General features: G+C 38.4%; 1 protein-coding gene across 4 annotated transcripts in view; it reads right to left on the reverse strand.

The window, feature by feature from the left end:
* doc2b (double C2-like domains, beta) overlaps window positions 1-14868 on the reverse strand; it is a 149357-nt gene that overhangs the window by 120616 nt on the left and 13873 nt on the right. For all 4 annotated transcript variants that reach the window (XM_053230355.1, XM_053230357.1, XM_053230356.1 and 1 more), the window contains one exon: window positions 964-1120. In XM_053230355.1, the coding sequence (XP_053086330.1) occupies window positions 964-1120 (157 nt within the window). The remainder of the gene's footprint in view (window positions 1-963; window positions 1121-14868) is intronic.

The raw sequence follows: 14868 nt of genomic DNA on the forward strand, positions 1-14868 counted from the left end.
TGTGTAAATGCGTGTGATTAAAATTTTTATCAGGATGCAATCGAGATACAAGACGCTTGAAACAGCCAGGTGTACCTGTGTCGAGAATAGAATAGAACAGAACAGAAAAGAATACAATACAGTACAAACGAATAGAATAGAATAGAATAGAATAGAATAGAGTACAAACGAATAGAATAGAATAGAATAGAATAGAATAGAATAGAATAGAATACACCTGAAAAAAACTGCATGGGACAAAACACAACACAATACAACCAAAAAGAATAGTAGAGAAAAGAACAGAATCATAACAGAATAAAACACAATATAGCAGAGTAGAATAGCATAGCATAACAGAGAATAGAATAGAACTGAACAGAAAAGAACAGAAAAGAATACAATTCAATACAAGTGAATAGAATAGAATAGAATAGAATAGAATAGAAGAGAGTACAATATAACCAAACAGAATAGAATAGAACACAATACAATACAGTATAACCAAACAGAATAAAATAGAATAGAATAGAAGAGAATAGAAGAGAATACAATATAACCAAACAGAATAGAATAGAATAGAATAGAATAGAATAGAATAGAATAGAATAGAATAGAAGAGAGTACAATATAACCAAACAGAATAGAATAGAATACAATACAATACAGTATAACCAAACAGAATAAAATAGAATAGAATAGAAGAGAAGAGAAGAGAATACAATATAACCAAACAGAATAGAAAAGAATAGAATAGAATAGAGTACAATACAATACAGTATTACCAAACAGAATAGAATAGAATAGAATATAACCAAACAGAATAGAAAAGAATAGAATAGAATAGAGTACAATACAATACAATACAATATAACCAAATAGAATAGAATAGAATAGAAGAGAAGAGAAGAGAAGAGAGTACAGTATAACCAAACAATAGAATAGAATAGAATAGAATAGAATAGAATAGAAATGAAACTCCACCTTTCCTGTGGGCCCATGTGTAGGTGATCGGCACACTCCTGGCCACTGGCTGCTCCTCTCTCTCTATCACAGGCCTCCTGTCCATGAACGAGTCTTTCTCTGGGTGAATGTACTTGGGCAAGGCCTTGTAGAACCACGCACCAGAACGCTTCCACACCTTGGTGAGAGAGAGAGAGAGGGAGAGAGGGAGAGAATACTTGAGAGAGGAAGAGAACAAAAGAAAAGAATATCTAATAATATCTTTGGGGAAAACATGTATCACTGTTTGGATTGCTGGGGATGGTGCCACCTGGGGGCTGTGGAGATGACTTGGGGATCACATATGGGGAGCTGTACTGTACTGTAATGGCTTGGGACTGCGATTGCTGTGGTGGCTTTGGGGCTGCAGTTGCCACGAGCAGCTTCGTACTCAGGACTCCATCAGTGGACAGTGGATAGATTTTCACCAGCCGGACTTCTTGCACAAACTGTGATGGATTTACTGGTTGCACAGTTACACTATTTGTCCATATAGTACACAATAATAGAAGGGATTTATTTATAATTGCACTATCCGTTGCACTCAGAAGAGGATGGGTTCCCTTTTGAGTCTGGTTCCTCTCAAGCTTTCTTCCTCATATTGTCTACAATATTTTTTTTGTGAATCCATTTATTTCTGTAAAGCTGCTTTGTGACAATGTCCATTAGTTACAGTGGTGGAAATCATGAGCCAATAGTTATCACAGTTATTATATTTGTGATAAAGTTTCCAGATTTGTAAACCACATTTGTGCTTCTTTTTTTTCCAATTAAAGTGTTCCCTAGCTACGTAACTTTTGAGCACCCTTCTCTTAGAGTGGCAGTGCTACTTGCCTTTTGTACAGAATGGCTCTGTATTAGTTTCTGAGCCAGATGATTGGTCCAGACATCTGTTCTGCCCAGGTTTGTTCACAGGGACCAGACCCAGCCATCATGGGCCACTAAAAATAATACATTTCCATCGAAAAACCCCATCAGGTCACCCTAATAGCAAGAGCCAGTGGCAGACCATGATGGATGTATAGCCAGGGCTTCAAATCAAAGCAGACGGATGCTTCATGAATCAGTTTCACAGAACCAAAATGGCCACTACAGTTAAATCCTCACCAATGAAGGCCATCAAACCATGTCAAATTCTTTTGTAGAAACCTTTAGTGTAAATTGCAGGTTCGTATGATGAAAGTGTTGTGTTAAAAAATATCTCACGGTTCACTCTCAGGTCTGGCAGATGGCTATATGGTGACAGACAGCAGGTGCTAAAATGTCAGGGTTGATAGCAGCTGCTGCCATCGGCTTGGCAGGGACCATTACCCAGCTGGAACGACTCAGCAACCATCTCCATCACCCAAACCTCTAACCTGCTGTGAACCAGCCATGCTGATGCAAATGTGCGACACCTTGACGCCTTGCCTCTTCTTAAATACACTTCTGGGTACTTAAATGGGAGCTCCATGCAAAAATTACCAGCTGTATCAATCCAGTGATGCCATATCAATCCAGTGGTGGAACAAGTACTTAAAGAGCATTTTTTAAAATGTAGGTAGGAGTACCATTTTGACACATCAAGCAAGAGTCCATGACACCTTACGGCTAGGTGATATGATATAATATTGATATTGTGACAAATTATGACACAATGTCCTGTACATGTTTTAGCATTCAGGAAGGTTGGGGCCTAACTAGACAGGCTTTAACACCATAGTTCTATTCACTTTTACATGCCAAGATGTGATTAACAGCTAGAAAACGAAAGAGAAGAAGAAAGATATTTCTTCCTGGGCTAATATTTAAGAAGAGATGAGACAAACCTGGTACAAACAGCCCCTGGATGCCAGTAATGATGCTCATTACAAGACAAGATTCCTGAAGGTCACCAGGATGGACAGTATAACTTACACAAGAAGCTGTGAAACGTTAATACACTGAAACATCTCTATAAGATGAATTTGCCCAAAAGAGGTCAAAATATAAAGTTTTTCCTCAAATCTTGTCTCTACAATGACCACTTCACTGAGACTGACAGAGAGGCAACGAAAAACTAATTTATTCTATCTTATAACTCTCTAAATCATTAAAGATTGAGCGGCTATTCATGTTTTCTTCAATAGGACGGGACAGGAGTGTGATATTGAACACGACAGAGACACACAAGCTGTGCACGCTGCTTCAAGGTCATGAAACAGAAGAAAAAGTGAAAATAACGAAGCAGCTCTGAGCTCTGCCTTATGCAATATCTACAAATCCATTATTGCCAAAGCAGTGCATCAGACTGCTTTAACAACTTCTCCCATTCTATCAGTGCACCACACACACACACACACACATTCAGATAGGATAGAAGGCAAAGAAAGATAGAATGATTCTCAAGCTGACAGGAAAGCTACGATAACTCAACCACTTTTTACAAACGTGGTGAGCAGAAAAGCATCCCAGAATGCATAACAGAACGTGGAACGAACTCATGAAAGCATCCCAAGTCTGGAGACACTTCGCACTGTTCAGTGTAGCCTATGCAAACATGAAATAGTGTAGCTCAAATTGCTTGAGTACCTACAGAGAAAACCTCCTGGTAGGAGTCCCTGTGTGAGTTCCATGAGGTTGCTTTCACACCAAGCAGTGTTTTCCACAGCTGGCCCACCATTTACAAGTAATCCTATGGGAGGCAGCAACAGATTTTTAAAAAGTTTTGTAAGCAGAGTGCTTAAAAAAAAAAAACTTTTTTCAACTTTTTAGAAAAGTACCAAATGGCGGCTTTTCATGACCCGATCAATCAGGTTGCAGCTCAGGGGGGAAAGCGAGAAAAAAACAACATGGAGGACAGAGCAGGTAGGAAAAAAAAAGGTTTTCGATAGTGAGATGCTCAAATGTTGAACTGTAGATATTTCAATGTTAATATTTTATGGTTGGACATAACGGATCTGTTTTGTCACCTCTGTTAGAATTCAGCATCATACTAAGGTTTAAATGCTGTCTAGTCCTCTAAGAAAGATATATTTGCCACATATATATTGCACATTGAAAAATAAATCTAATCTTTATTATTAATAACAATATAATACTGGCTAGTTAGCTTGTACTAGCTACTATAATACTGGCTAGTTAGCCTGTACTAGCTACTTGGAATAGCTACAGTGTTTTTTGTTTGTTTGTTTTTTTTAATCACCGCAGAAGGTGCTCTAGCCAGCGCATCTGTTGCTAGAAATAAAAGCCTAGAGTAAAAGCAGCCTATAAGGCAAGTTGACTAGCATTAGCCGTTAACAAAACAAATTTCAACCATAATGTAAAAGGCAAGGCTGCTGATATGATTACACCCACGAGTTAAGACCTCTAATTTAAGGCGACAACAACAGTCTTCAGGCCAGGAGCAATCTGAATTAGTTTTCTATGCTGCTCTGGTCCACTAGCTAGCATTGTTGGGAAGCTGGGGTTGAATGCAAGTAAATGAGACCATGCTAGAGCAATAGAAAACTCTTTACCAAGAGTGCCAATAATTCTGAACCCGACTGTATAACCCTTACACAGAGAAGTGTAATGAATAGACTTTCACTTTTTGCCCCCTGTCAAATTGAGGATGTGCCCAATGAATAGCAAACCGCCGCAAAGCATTTGCTCTCTTGACGTTTTAATTAGTGGCATGATAATATCGCTAATTTGCAATAGGGGAGAGGCAGCGTTTCGTGAAATTAGTTTCTGTGGATTGTGGATGTGCAACCACCAGCGACCGGACCCTCCAGTTGAGCCTTGCAGTCCAGGACCAGTGAGCCAGAACTCTATTAGTGCCACCCAGTTCCTGTGAGTGGCAGCTGGACAAAAGGAGAAACCGGTTCTAATATGGGGCCTGTGAATAATCCGGACTTGCTAATGGGGGGAAATAGAGATGAGCTGGCCTGGAACTAGCAGAGGAACCATTTGGACGTTCTCCTGAAAACATCACGGATGAGCAAATTGTATATTTTACATGAGGGAAAGGGAAAATTTGGTTGAAGGGGGATTCTATATTGTGTGTCTAATTCAGGGATAAAGAGTTTCAGCTATTGTTGAAATCAAACAATAGAATGGGGGAAAAAATGTGATCTCAGTGATTTTGACTATGGCATGATTGCTGGTGCCAGATTGGTGGGTTCAGAAACTGCTGATCTCAAGGGATTTTCACACACAATAGTCTCTAGAGTTTACACAGAATGGTGCGAAATAAAAAAACATCCAGTGAGCAATGGTTCAACTTAGGGTGTGGTTAACTTAAACAACCACTCTTTACAATCGTGGTAAACAGAAAAGCGTCTCAGAAAGCATTACGGATATGGATACTTATTATTATAATTATAATTATTATTCAAATTTCATTAGCCTTCATCCTTCATTCAATTTGGTACTAGCAGTCTCAAGTTAATCAAAGTGACCTTTACACCAGACACTGGAAGAGTGCTTATTTTTGTGCAACACTGTCAGCTAGACAGACTACAAAATAAAATATTCATGCTGTAATTTGCAGAGTGTATGTCCAGACACTAAACAGCACATGAGCGAAATTTCAGTCTGGAGCATAGGTTCAAATCCAAACTTAGTCAAAGTTCCAACTGCCACAGCACAGAATTCAATATCACATTGGATTAATGAGCTTTACGTGATCATACAGAGTGGTCATGTCCTTGAAAAGTGGTCACTGACCAAAAAAGTTAGAGAAAAAAAAAAATTGAGAGTGTCTCATTGATCTGCAAGTCAACTGCAGGGCTTCGGACTGCTTCATGAAAAGTTTCAAATACAAGATAATTTGTTCCAGGCAAGACTGGGCCTCCAAGGACCAGTATCCACCCTGATCTAAGAATTGTGTGTAGAGACACAAGTCTGGGATAAAAGTGGATAAAAAAAAATCTGATAGCATGCACCCAGCATATGAACTTTAGTCTTTTATCCATCTTTTACCCTGAGAACATGGGAATTTGCATGATTTAAGCACCTTTGAACCACAGTGTGATAACTATTAAGCGTCATCGCTCATTGGGCACCACTGCCTGCCAGACAGCATTATTGCCTTTGGGATTTGTTTTCAGTCCGAGTTTCATTTTAGAAAAACACATTACAAAACTGCATCTGCATGAAGAGGGTAGACTGTTTATTTTTCTTCTGAGTAATAAAAAAAAAACTGAGCTTATTGTTCTTGCTTGTTTAAGCAATAAACCACAAGACTGCCTTCGCAAACTTTTGGGTTTTAAGAGCCAATGAGTCATTAGAAATGATAACAAGTAATTTGCGAAGCATGGGATGAAAAGGGGCTGAATTAGAGAAACGCTTCTGTCAGCTCTGATTTGTTAAAAATGGGTTTAATAAAAATGACAACAATTTGGCTGTGATATTTGAGAAACGAGTTTCGGGAAACTCAAGGAGGGGGGAAAAAGTCTATTTCCCAGCGGGCTTAGGAGAGATATTTCTCACTAGATGTTATGTTGTTTGCTCTTGCAGACCCTGTGAAACTCTGATAAGCTTTATGATGGCCTGAAGGCCCCGTACAACCAAACCACCATCATGCTGGAGCTTCATGTGCAATCCTAACAGACCTCACTATCAGCCTCCAGACATGGCATTCCTGTGCCTCACCATTTATTCATGTCTTATCTCCTGGTTTATCAGAAAAGCAAATGGTATTCCAATTTAGTGTCTCTTACATTCTGAAGTTGTGGGGATGTACAGATGTACTTACTGAAATAAATGAGTAAGCAATGTGATTAAATTTATTCAGTGCTTGCATTTCAAATATGACAGACCACATTTTTTTTTGTATGCACCCTAGAGGCACTTATAAGTCAAGCTAACATTTTTCATTATCCAAATCAAACCTTGGCAAATTTGATTGCGAAAGGGCCAGCATAAAAGCCAAAGACAGGAGAGGTGGAAATAAAAATGATTGAAGAGAAGTTATAGATAATATATCTGATTACATATTCCTTAGCTGGACTCATAATGTGGAGTTTGATTTCCGGTGCATAAATTTCAACACTGCCTGCTCTTGACAGAAGCTGTTAGTAAGAGATTATTAATCAAAATGAATCTAATCAAAACAACAGAATAAAAATAAAAACTCTGGAGACTGTTGTGTGTGAATATCTCAGGAGATCAGCAGTTTACTGGTTTGAAATACTCAAACCAGCCCATCTGGCGCCAACAATCATACCATGGTTAAAGTCACAGAGATCACACTTTTTCGCCTATTCTGATGTTTGATGTGAACAGTAACTGAAACTCTTGACCGTTATCTCCATGATTTTATGCATTGTGCTTCTGCCACATGATTGGCTGAGTGGAAACCTGCATAAATGAGCAATGTAAATAATGTACAGTTGTTCCTATTAAAGTGGGTGGTGAGTGTAAAATAAATTGTAAAAAAGCAGAATCTTAAGAGAACCAAAGGACTTACAATTGTGTCCTTGCACAAGAATTTGGGGACCAAGATAAATTTGTATAAAGTGGACTCACCAAAAATGTCACCATTTACATAAAGCGAAAAATGTACTTGAAATCTGAAAGGATACGCATTTGTGATTTTAAACTAATTTAGCCTTCAAAGTAAAACTGTTAGCATAAAGCTTGGGCAGCAACAAATAGTCTCCATTAACAATAAAGATGATAGGGAAAATTTATGGAGCCGTTTACTTAATAAAAGAAATGTAAGAGCACACAGGTCTCTATTCTATGGTAGGATGTAATACCATAGTGATGCCACTGGGGGCAGCAGCAACACTCCACGCAAAGCTGTTTTCTAGCCCAGCTCTGCTGAGGCAGTTTTAAAAGAACACAAAAACAGATTTCACTTGCAGTGTTTAGGCTTCTCGCTTTAATAACAAGAAGAGATCTCACTCTTGCAGATAGAACCTTGAATAACTGCAGAAATGAGAGAGGGATTAAAAAAGCCAAACCTAAAATACTGATAGTTTCACTCAATAAAGCATTGAAAATAAAAGTGATGAGTGAAATGTACTAAATGTTTGACATTATGGCCTAAATAGTACATTTCATTCAAGGGGCTTGGTATTTTTTTGATGATGATGTAGTAGTAAAATACGTGCACCAATTTTACATTCATCAGTAAACAAAACACATTTAAGCTGATTAATGGACGTCACGTGAATAATCAACTATTAAAAAAAAAAAAATTTCTGCTCTACATAAAAATAGCATAGTTAAAAGCCAGATGAAAGCAATACCCAAATCACAAGACAATATTTTCTCATTTAGCTTCCTGAGATTAAGAGTCAGTGATGTGACAAAAAAATATCATATCACAATACAAGACATTTTGATACACAACATACATCCCAACTTTTAGGTTTGTTAACAAACTGCCAGCAAAACAGTAGTGTTGTAACATAAGTGATTACAGGAACTCATTTGTTCTGTGGACATTCAACAACATTAAACGTAACAGTAGATGAATAGAAAAGTATAAAATAGGATATAAAAAGTTTATAGAACAATCAACATGTGACAACGATCTCTCTTATTCTTTACATGTCTGGGCTATAAGGTAGGGTGGCTAGACGTAAGCCTTTTCTCACAAAAAAAAAAAAAAAAAAATCCAAGCCTATCTAGCCATCCTACCTTATAGCCCAGACATGTAAAGAATACAAAATGTGGCAAAATGTGTTATGGTCTGGCGAGAACAAAGTAGAACTTTTGTGCATAATTCTAAAAGATATGGATGGCTCAAAAACAAGACACCTTATCACCAAAAGAACACCATACCTACGGTGAAACATGGTGGTGGCAGCATCGTGCTCTGGGGCTGCTTATCTTCAGCTGAGACTGAGACTTAGTGCCAATCTATTTTGGTAGATGCTTACTCAAAAAGACTGAGTGCTGTATTACAAGCAAAAGGTGCTTTAAAAAAGTAGTAGTTAAGGGGTGTGCACACTATGCAACCAGGTTATTGTAAGCTTGGTCTATTTCCCCTAAAAGGTGTTCTGTTTGTTTTTCATCTGAGTTTTGTTGGATGGTTTATCACAATAAAGGTGAAAAAGATCTCACATGATTAATCACAAAATCCTGTCATTTTAACTATGGTGTATAGACTTTTCATAGAAACAGTATGTCGTTATTTTATTAATAATTAACGTCATCGCTGTGGTATAAGAAGAACAATACACTTTGGGAAATGCTGTTATAGAAAGTAATCAGCTTTGGAGAGGTAACAGTAACTCTGCTTGGTGTCAAGCCTATTATTGTCCAATACCAGTTTTATTGCTTACTTTAAAATGTTATAAAAGGATATTGTGATACACCAGATATATCAAGGTAACAATATACCTCAGATCACCAGGAAAGAAAACAAAATATTCTGTTAATGTCACATTTTTCTATTTTTCACAGAACAAAAATCACCAAAAAAAAAAAAGTGCTTATAGCCCGTCTCTAACCTCTGAATGCAGCGGCCACACTGCCAGACAAATGGAGAGTTGGAGCAGGAAGAAGGGGAACAGGGGACCAAGATCAGCACTGACTGACTCTGATAAAGCAGCACATTCAGGAAGGAGAGCAGCAGCCCATCTGATAACAGGTTCTGACTAAGAGCATTCATTGGCAACTCTGGCTCACTGGCTGAACAGTTGGTACAAAATGCAGGAGCTCCCCTGACTCTGTCTGTAAATTTCATAGCAGCCAGATAAGCATGTAAGAGCCCAACATTCAGAAACATTACCCTTCACAAAAGGTATTATATCAGGCAGGACTGTTTTGCAAAAACTATTATCTGGATTTATACCTTATGTTCTTAAATGTTCTCTGATATTCATCTGAGTCAATAATAAATAGAGAGACCTTGAGGCAGAATGTCAGACTAATCCAACTGTATTACAGTCCTGTGGTGTTCAAGTACAATTTCTTTTTAATGGACTGATGCAATTGTTCCTGTGACTGCATTGCGCTGGATTTCAAATTCATTTTAAATAAGATGCCTCTGTGCACAGTGGAGCTCTTTGTAATACACGTCATACAATGCGCACACCAGTAAAACTTGGCAAACGCGATTACATATAAATCACCCATGCTTAACCATGTCCCAAAGCAGCTGAAAAAGCAATTAATTGTCAAGTTATAGCATATACATGGAGCTGCAGTATATTCTCCATGTTGGTATGAGTTTTCAATGATATATTCAAGATTATTCAATGACAATAGTCCGGATGCATCAGTATCAATACTGGTACTCCAAACTATGCTCTGTGAAAATATCCAGACATCTTTTCCTATTATACAAGTAACCTGATAATCATGAACAGGAGTTCATTGCTACCGGAACATGGTAGCAACAAACAATGTCTAAAAAATGTCTAGACAGCACTAGGTGAGTGAAAAGATCATCTTTTACCCAGTATGTTGTTCTTGATGCTCAGCCACTATCGGCCACTGACAATGAGGGATTTTGAAGCAATGAAAACAAAAATGTACTTCACTTAAAGCTGTACAGACGCTGAAGTGGAACAACACTAATCGATCTAAGGTATCTAATGTACCTAGCTAATGCACTTCATTTAAATGCTGGAAAGAATAAATCTAGTAGCCTAAGCACATGAATATGCCCATGCACACTTTTCATTGCCACTATGTAAGCCGGGTAAACATAAACAGAGCTAAATAAAAATGTTCTTTGGTGTCCCTGATTGATTAATACCAAGTACATTTTCAATATCAATATAGGTATCAACATGTACCCAAAAACATGTACACAGAACCTCAGTGAAGATGCCTTTGCTTTGAAATAAATTCTTTTAGATTTAACGCAGATAATCGGCAAGCAGGTTGTTAAAAGCATATTGGAGGACTTGCCATATTTTCTCTACAGACTTTGGCTCTCACTTGCTTCCATCTTTTCAAGGAATCCCAGACAGCCTCCATGATGTTAAGTTTAGGGCTCAGTAGAGGCTATACCATCTGTCGCAGAATGCCTTGTTCTTTTTTTTCCTTCCCACAGAAGATGGTCCTTGTTGGTCTATAGCCGGTAAATGAATGTTTCAAAAGTTTGAACACAAAGTTAAAATCTAAGAAAAGAATAATATAAAAGCCAAGACTTTTGCACAGTTCAGCACCTAGCCATTCGTACTTGATTTGAGTGTATTAATTGAAGACTGCCTACAGTGGCGGCTCGTCCATAGCTTAACCCAAAGTTAATCTTCATAAAGTCTTCATTCACAACTGCATATATTCTAAATCCCATTGAAATTATCAACACCTCTTTTGAGTGACCACCGATTTCGTAAATTTTGCTATTTGACCAATTTAAGCTGATGTTCTTTCAATTTGCTCACCTTTCTAGCTCAGTTGTGGGTCTGTGTGATCATCGCCCCATTTGGCTCCATAGAGTTTTTATTTCGAAAAATGGGAACTGTGACAAGTGCTATTAGAGGTCAACTGGGGCAGGAATCATGCTGCCCCATGCTCGGGGGGAAAAATCAGCAAACAGGACAGTTAATAACAGGGGTGCCAAGGTCATGCAGGAAATTGGGGTAAGTCAAAACTACTCTGTGCCACCAAGATCTTGCTTTATAGCAAATTATCAAAACACAATCTATTTCTGCAAACAATCTCAAAGTGTAAGTGCAGACAGTATGTCTATGATGTAGATCCATTTCTATTGTAAGATATATTGCAAAGACTGGGAGAGGGAAAGGGGGATTACGGAATGGAAATTACCTGTACAATAGAAATGCGTGTGCGACACAGTGACATTGCTTCCCAGGTATTTTGTGTGGTTTTTGAGATGTAGTTGGGCTGGAAATTTTGCTGAAACTGGCACCTCTGTGTAATGATATTAACTCTTCTGTGTATGTCCGTTGTCAACTCTCAACTGCCTATTACAGGGTCACTCTAAAAATTCACGAGATAGCAGCCTATAGGATAAGACAAGCTGCTGACTTTGGCCTCTGTGTCTAGCCAGCTTTTTGGTGTAATCCCCCTCACTCTCTTAGCCATGTTTGCATCAGTCTTTACAACAGAACTGAGTGTATGAGAGAGCATGCATGTGGTTAATTGGAGTGCTATTATGAGAACACTACATGTTGTGCTGAATGCTAAAGGCTATGTTAATGTACATGCCACACCACACTATAAATCTCGATCAAAGGGAGCTGAGTTCAAAAAAATGAAGGACACCAATGTGAAATTAGCATGCTAACATCCAGACTCAATTTGGGCAATGTACTATATGTACCAAAGCTTATTTTCATCCATGTTCAACACTTGGAGGTCAGGTCAGGAAGATACACTTCCACATTATGATTGGCAGAAAGCTAAAAAAAGAGGGACAGATGATTTGGTTTATACAACAAAGAACATGGGCAGAATTTTAAAATGGTTGTTAGTGAGGTATGACTCATGAATTGTTCTTTTTGTTGAATCTGTTGCACAAGTCCATCTGAATAAAACTTTGTGTGGCACTTACGCAATGGTAGTGTTACTGGTTTTAAAACTTCTAGTACAATTCTGACAATTAAAAGTTATAACACAAGTAATCAGAGGTGATTATGCTGAACATCCCAAATCTGACACCAATACAAGTAGCAGACTTGCCAACAACCGAAGAGTTCACCTACCTGGGCATCAATGTCAGATACGGATTTCTCAGCAAGGCCAGAAATACCTTTAAAATGCTGAACAATGTGTGGAGGTCACTCCAGTATAGTATCAATACCAAGCCTGGACTGTAACAGAGATGTGTTCTTTCTACTCTGCTATATGGCTCAGAATGCTGGAGAATGACAGAAAGTGACCTAAACGAGCTGTCAACCTTCAACACGAAGCACCTCATTAGAATCCTGCAAATCTTCTGCCCTAACACCATCTCCAACCAGCAACTACTATTCTGGGGCAATCAAGAGAGCATGGACATTGCCATCATGAGAAGGCAATGGAGATGGATTGGGTACGTCATCCGAGGAGAAAAGGACAACATCCCATGAACTGGCCTTCACTGGACACCAGAGGGAAGACGCAAGAGAGGTAGGTAAGAGCACCTGGCTGCAAACAGTGGAGGAAGAAATCAAAGCCTTGAAGGATACCTGGGGAACTATACTGAATCTGGCCCAGAAAAGAAAAGGCATGGATGTTCTGTTGCGTTCACATGTTGGGCAGTGAATGAATGGATGACACAAGGAACTCATTCGGTAAACAGAACATCATCTTTGGCAGCTTTATTCGACTAAATGATCCAAAAACCAGTGAATGTTTTGACTCCAAAATCCTTTGTGCAGCTGTTCATGGAGTCGAACACCATCTGGGCAAATGGGTTTCTATCAAGTTTGACTCGAAATACACTGAAAAACACAACTTCAAGCGTCATAAACCAGTGCGAGGGTTTGTCACAATTTGAAGGGTTTATATTCCCCAGGAGAAATTGAATTGATCAAATTGGACATCTGAGTAATTGAAACAGGCAGGCAGAAAGAATCGGCTTGGTAAATTGAATTGAACATCCAATTCCTAATAGTTATTTTCCCAACATTTACCAATAATTTTCTATTGCAAAGAGATACAGTTGTTTTAAAATATGAGTCTGCACATTTTAGCTACACAGGACCACTTCAAATGATGACTAATGAAGAATAACTCAAGTGAATCCCATCAATGTGTTTAAAAAGAGCTTCTATGCTACTCTTCTTTCCTCGCTGCCAAAAACAAATGCAAGAACTACCATGGCTGTGTCTTTATATTTTATGGAGACACAAATCCTATCAATCCCCAAACATGTATTTCATTACACCCATAAGCAAATAATACGCTGACCTTTTCAAAGCATGGCAGCCGCAGAGAATGAGCTCAGTGCAGCTGCCTGCTTGATTCCACAGCAACCAAAGAATTCAGTCGCTGTGTGCTCTTTCATGTACGAACCTTAAAGCATGTAGTTCTTCTGCAAAAAAATGGAACTTTCCATAAATCTGTACCTGCAGGAAGCATCGGCACACCAAGAAAAAGCTCTAAAGCAGAGAATATCTTAATTACAGCCTCAAAAGACAACTGGAGGAATTTGATAAAATAAGATTTCCGTGCTCAGGGGAAGAGGAGCGGGGGGATAGTAATCTCTTCCCAAATCCACCCAAGAACAGTCATTTTGACAAGAGGCTTGCATTATCTGTCTATCTATGATAAGATTAGTCAGTACCTTGTCAGTCATATTGTGCCACTATCTCCTTCATACAGCTTCACAGTGGTGCTCCAGGCAGCTGAATATAATCTCAAGTTTTACATAATGTTTTTATAAAACTTTTTTGGCATGTAAATCTCCTCTAAAAATTCATGAGCTGTTGGTTTGACTACCAAAACTGCCAGATATTCACAGACATCCAGGAAATATTCAAGTGAATATTGTTTATATTGTTTCTGCACAAGCCTCCTTCTTTGCACTGCCTTCTTGAAATGCATCATAGTTGTATTTGCATTGTTGGGAAATTATCTATGGGATATGTCCATATGTATAGAATATATTACATATAGACTCTCATTGACACTGTTGCTGTACATTCACATGATTTGTTTGGTCTGCCTGTTTGGTCGTATACTATGGTGGGAATAAAAACGTAGCCTGTCGTGTTACTGAGAAACGGCAAATCTTGAAGGCTTTCCCATGTCAGGAAACTTCAAACAGCTTTACCTTGGACTGTTGCAAAGCACTGACACTGGAGACCCTTTCCAAAAATGCTGTTTATGTGGCATGTCTGCCATGTTAGTATCCATCTCTATGCAAATTATTACTATAGAAATAATAAAGTATTACAGCAAGCACATTAATATAAACCTATGCTTTGCAGCTGGAAGACTTGTCGCAGTTATAGAAATTAATCAACACCTTCTGACCAATCAGAACTGAGTTTTCAATGGTACGCACTTATTTAGACTCTAGGTTTG

This window comes from Pangasianodon hypophthalmus, chromosome 27, assembly GCF_027358585.1.
Source record: "Pangasianodon hypophthalmus isolate fPanHyp1 chromosome 27, fPanHyp1.pri, whole genome shotgun sequence".
NCBI classification, from domain to species: Eukaryota; Metazoa; Chordata; class Actinopteri; order Siluriformes; family Pangasiidae; genus Pangasianodon; species Pangasianodon hypophthalmus.